General features: G+C 39.9%; 1 protein-coding gene across 1 annotated transcript in view; it reads right to left on the reverse strand.

Annotated features, from left to right (window-relative positions):
- DAPP1 (dual adaptor of phosphotyrosine and 3-phosphoinositides 1) overlaps positions 1-6,080 on the reverse strand; it is an 87,109-nt gene that overhangs the window by 9,249 nt on the left and 71,780 nt on the right. Inside the window, exons 4-6 of the mRNA XM_019525912.1 lie at positions 4,010-4,140; positions 1,691-1,738; positions 728-790 (exon numbers count right to left, since the gene is read on the reverse strand). Coding sequence (XP_019381457.1) covers positions 728-790; positions 1,691-1,738; positions 4,010-4,140 — 242 coding nt within the window. The remainder of the gene's footprint in view (positions 1-727; positions 791-1,690; positions 1,739-4,009; positions 4,141-6,080) is intronic.

The raw sequence follows: 6,080 nt of genomic DNA on the forward strand, positions 1-6,080 counted from the left end.
AGATAAAGAGGTAGCTAGCTGTGTCAGTCTGAAGTCGGACAGGGTAGCGGTGCACCCTACAGAGAGTAACCGTTGCCCGAGAAAACCTAAGTTGTTACATCTGGGGAAAATAATTACAGCAACATACCATAACAGGAACAATAGGAAGTAGATGCTTAGATAAGTAAAAATGCCCCCAAAATGCTGCATCACTCAAAGGGATAAAAGCAAAACCTCCTCCACGCCCCCCCCCCCCAAAAAAAAAGAAAGAAAGAGAAAATGTATATTGAAAGCATGTGATGTTGTCTATCAGTTTGTGGTACATTACCCTTCATGAAAGCCTTTTGTCATTTAAAGCTAGACTGACTAAAATAATTAAGAACATGTAGCAGAAAACAATTTTGCATTGGGGTATGGTCAAGATAAAAAAGATCTGTTAGAGTCTTTCTAATATTGATTAGCCTGTTTTTACTAATGTCACTGACAAAACTTCTATTGACTTTGCAAAGAGCAGGTGCAGTCTCTCTGACACCTAGCAAACAATGTGGGCAAACCATGTCATGTGGGGGGGGGGGGAGGCAGAAATTTAAATAGGGAAAATTGTGGTTTATTGGCTTTATCCTCAAAAATATTACGACACTTGCACCTCCCACTGAAGTTCAGAGTTGAATGTTTGTGTTGTTTGACATCAGGCCCTCGCTGCGATAAGATGGTTTAGAATAATGCCAAATTACAATTTGCTACTCACCGTCTGGTCTTTGAAATATTTAAGTTCATTCCTATGCAGTGTAAACCACCTTGTTTTCCAGTTCTGAAATTAGAAAAAGGAAAAAAAAGGAAATTGCTTTTTAATTGCTGTATTTTTGTTTTAAATGTCTCAAAGAGCCAGCTTTCCATTTAAAAAAACACTTTTTGGTAAGCATAAGTTGAAGCATAGCTGATCACTTCCTTTAGCCAGTGATGTCCCATGTAAAACTAAGATAACTGCCAAAAGGAGAATATAAGCATTGTATTAAAAATGCAGATAAGAAATGGTCAAGATTTTTGTTTAAGGACATCCAAACTTTACTAGAGTGTAATGTTAATCCTATTATACCTTCTCTAAATACTGCAAAGTGCTTTATAAAAAGACAAAAAAAAAAGTCATCAGCATTTTGCAGAGTAGATGGGGAAAAGTGGGTTTCAGAGATGTCAGAATGACTTGCCCCGGCCATGTAGTGAATCAAAGGTAGAGCAAGGAAATAGAGCCCTGATCTTGTGATTCTCACAAGCTGCCTTTTATAAATGGTTTTGAGGGCTTGGACTGGCATATGCCATGTCAAGGACTCCAGCCCTGCAAGGTTCAGAACTCCTCCCCTCGGGAAGCTGAGGGTGTTCAACACCATGCACTATCAGGATTAAATAAACAAGAAACAGAGGATCAGACTGTCTGTTATCTGTAACAACACAAATACAAATGTACATGTACAAAATGTTCCAGCATATTGGTATGTGAACAAAACACTGTGAAGAAAAGATCAAAGGCACCCGTGACTCTTTATCTGTCATTTCATTGTAATGGTGAAATCGCTACTATAAACTAATGGGATATTGGGTTATAAAAGAAGGCTTTTTTATTTTCTTAGTATTTTTAATTTCCTTCTTCAGACCTGGGATGGAACAGAAGAGTGTGAAAGCTCTAAAGTTTTTTGTTTTGTTTTTTTTTCCTTACCTTTACTATTTTGCCTTGTTTTATCAAATACCCTTCTTTTGTACCCAGCTGCAGAAGAAACGAGAAAGGAAGACAAGGTTAAGGGCTGCACAATGTTTGTATTTTTGAACCTTTTCATTTTGAGCAAAACAAAACCAAGCTACAGCTAGTTCTCTTCCAGATGCTTCCCACAATTACTTACTTTACCTTGTGTGGCTTATATACTGTCCCCATTGTGTGAGCCAAACTTACCCATGATGTAAACATAATTCCAATAACTTTAAAAGAGCAGCACCCCCTTGCACCAAAATTCAAACTGACCTTTGGTGCATGAAGACTCTGGCCAGCACAGAGTTCTCAAAGAACATAGTGGGAAAAGTTCAGTGAATACCAATGAAGAGTTATTTTAATTCATACAATTGTCTTATTGTTCAAGTGCAGCAAGATGTCACATGCTGCAACCATCAAATTCTGGGATTCTTCCAGCCAGTGAGATTATCTATATAAACTGCTCTTTTAAAAAGATTAACAGCAACAAAGCACTTCTTTGCTTTAGTTAAGCATCCTCTACACATAACGAATGTGCTTGCAATAAGAAATAAAGGAAACGGACAGCACGTTACTTCAATGCATGTTCCAGAGAATATTTGATCTGGTCAGGCAAGTGTCCATTTGACTTCAGGAGGAATCCTAGATGCATGATTTTGGCCAGCATTCAGAAGCAGTCTGTAATTTGGGGAGCTTTAACTTATTGGATCCCTCATTTGCAACATCATGAAGGAGTCTGACTTTTCCCCAAGTGAACATCTGACATTTGGACCTCCTTCAACTATCAGGTGAATGACTACCCGCTTTTGAAAATTCTGGCCTTTTTGATGTTGGCATGTGAAAGGTTCACATATTTCTTTAAAGATAAAAATGAACATTACCACAGCAGTTTTCTTGCATGCCTGACCATCTCTCTGACTGGGACAGGTTTTCCTGATCTCTCCTCCTAATTTCTAACACTGATCTCTGCTGTTTCTTTTTCCTTTATTTTTCACAAAGAATTAATTCCATACTTGCATACAGCACCTTCCTCTCTGTGCTGGATATTGCTGTCCTGGACATTTGGATTGTATCCTGGACACACCACCTGTCTTGACTAGACATTGGATACTAAGGATTTAAAGTCTCCAGTTACTGTTCAGGCAAGTCACAGATGGCAGAGGCAGGTGGACCAAATGGATATGAAAATGTTCTCTTGTTTCTCATACCAACACAGCACAGCTTTTACCATGCTCAAAATTACAGAAGCTGAAAATAGGGAGCACAGGCTACAACTTCATAAGAGAAAGCTCAGTACAGATCACCCTCTGTACACTGGGGACACTTCACTGCTAGCATGCCCCATGTCTCCCAAATGTTATTTGAACTGTGACCTTCAAATAAATAGTATAAGAATAAGGCCTACATGAACTGTGCATGGATGTCCAAACATGCTATTACTGAAAAGCTTTTGAACATTTGTGCAAATATTTAGCTGGGTACCCCACCCAGTTGACTTGGTGCTCCAGCACACAAGGGCTCACTCAAGTCCTCCTCTTCTGGAAATTTGCCCTTGCCTCTTCCAAATATTTGCATGATTTTTTTTTTTTAAAGAAAAAGGAGAGGTACATTTCCTTGAAGCAACAAAGGGAGACACTTCACTGATATTAAAATGCTACTTTAAACCAACAGTAATATTCTAAAATGAAGAAGTTAAGTAGCTATTGATTTGTTTTGAGGTACATTTGTAGACTTGTAACCAGTACTACTATTTGCCTCCCTGCTTAACTAAGCCAGTCCTACACCTCTTTATTTTACTCATAAGTGAAATGAAATAAATTTCTCACTAATTTTAATAGAAATTTGCTTGAGTAAGGCCTGTGGCTCAACATATGTATTTTCACCTACAGTCTAAATCTATCAGAAATATCTCTAAATCACTAAGTCAAACAATAAGATGGGAGGAGGGAAATAGTTTTAAGGCTACTTTTTAATGTTAACATTCTTAAAGATGAACTTCTAGGTTTTTATTTTTGAAGAGTCAAAAATATGTAATTATGACATATTTACATATAACATCTCTAATTAATATTTTCAGTCAGCATTGCACCCTCTGAGAAGAATGGCAGGAAGCTTCTTATTCATCACATCACTGCTTCTAGCCAGGTGTTTTTTTTTATTTTTATTCTTATTACTGGAATACATATATAAACATTTTAAGAGGACTGATCACTAGTGCTTATTCCAGGGTTCATAAAGTTGGCCATGTCACATTGAGTCAAGGAAAGGACACTTCGTAAAATAGCAACTTACAGAGGGAGCATTTGGGACAAGATCGTTTTCTGTCTTTCCTGTCTGCATGGCAGTGTGAACTCGGACAGACTCATAAATTGACGGTTCTTCCACTTTCCGAGGATATGGATGTTTCAGTACAATCAGGGTGCCTGAAAGAAAGAGAATGCTAGTGAGTGCCCTGGCAAAATGGATATCACAAAATAATTGGTACCAGCTGCCTATTCAGATGATCAAACTTGAAGGTATCATTGCTGAAAACCTTCTGAATATCTGAGCACATCTCTTAGCTCTGTAGTTTGAAGGCAAGCTATGTCAGGACCCCTCTAGATGTTCAGGTAAAGGTGTGATAGGATCTGTTGAATGATCTACACAATCGTGCCACGCCTCCTGCCATGCCACACACACATGGCAGAAGGCATGACTGTGGGATCCAGCATCAGATCCAATCATTTTATTGCTGATGCAGAGGGAGCCTGTGATTGCCACCCTGGGCTCTCCCTGAACCAGCAAGTAGCAAGGTCCTGTAGCTGACAGGACCCCCAGCCCTGGTGGCACCCCAAGCATTGTCACGGCTGAGAGTCCCAGAGTTGACAGGTCTTTCAGCCACAAGGGCATAGACCTTGCTACACATGCAAATTAAAGCTGGACAGAAACCAGCTATAAAATTATTACACATTTTTCCAGGTCTAACTTTATTGCTGGATGAACCTTTTTATGGTGTGATTGTTACTTTGCACAGGTAGTCAGTCTAAATGAATTGCTCTTAGCCAGTCCTAACCAGTTAATTGTGTAATACGTGTAACAGGTAGAGGGGGCCTAAATCATGTATAATGTCCCATGTACTGCTATAGCATGTCTGTGGTTTCAGGTTGCTCAGCAAAGATGACAACAATCAAGTCGAAGGACAATCAGATTTTATGTCATACAGTACTCAGAAATATTGATAAACTTGGGCAAATCCTTTCCAAAGCAGACAGCCCACGCAGCTGTACTTCATATAAGGTGTTGGATAGAAAGAAAACAAAACAAAACTTTCTAAGCAAGCTACAGTATGGCAGCAGGCAATGACTAATGGACTTGTGTAGTGGTAGGTCCACCATGATGGATCCTCTCTCTTTACCTCTGTTGTATTCTTATAAATGTTTCACAGGACACAAAGTCAGGAACTTGGGTATGGGCTACCCAAACCCTGCCCCTCTCCTCTGTACAGTGGACCCGCATTAGTTCTGCAGACTCCTGCTCACCACTGTTTGTACCCACTGTCACCTCTTCTCTTCTTTTACTGCAAGACTTTGCCAACTTTTTTAATTTGCCTTATCTACCTCAATTTCTTGCAGGTAGAAAAACTATGATGACAGCAGAGTTTCAAATCTTTTTGTGTTACAGTTTGAATCTGTTTCGTGTTCATGGAATAATCAAATAATATTTAAGTGACAGAATATTTAAGTCCATAGTTGTTGTGGTTATCAAAAACCTCATCTATATTCAATCTTTAACAACACCTGAAAGTCATTTCTTGCCCTGCAAAATTCTGATGTAGACAAGCCTCCTTCTCTTTAGAGGCACAACTATATGACTGAGCCTGATATCCTGGGCTGATTAGTATTTTCATAGCTGCCCTCAATGTTCAAGCTGCATATAGACATCCAGACTCAAGAGTTGTGTGTGGATAGGGAACCAATGTTTGAACTTGAGTCCAAATGTGGAAAGACATTAGCTTCCCTCCTCTATACAAAATGCAACAAGAGGCCAGAAGGGCCAAGTAGACCAGCCATCAGGAAGCCTTCGGCATCATCTTGTCTGCCACTGACTTGGTGTGTGATGCTGGACAAGTCATTTGGAGTATGTCAACACCATTTTCCTGCTACTCCTGAGAAGTATGGCTGTTGAGCTTGCCCCACCCTCCTGCTTCAATTTCAGAGATTCATAGATGTTAGGGTCAGAAGGGACCTCAACAGATCATTGAGTCTGACCCCCTGCATAGGCAGGAAAGTGTGCTGGGTTCAGATGACCCCAGCCAGATGCCTATCCAGCCTTCTCTTGATGACCCCCAGGGTAGGGGAGAACACCACCTCCCTTGGGAGCCCAT

The sequence above is a fragment of the Gavialis gangeticus genome, unplaced genomic scaffold (genome assembly GCF_001723915.1).
Source record: "Gavialis gangeticus isolate Ggan-Ray unplaced genomic scaffold, GavGan_comp1, whole genome shotgun sequence".
NCBI lineage: Eukaryota > Metazoa > Chordata > Crocodylia > Gavialidae > Gavialis > Gavialis gangeticus.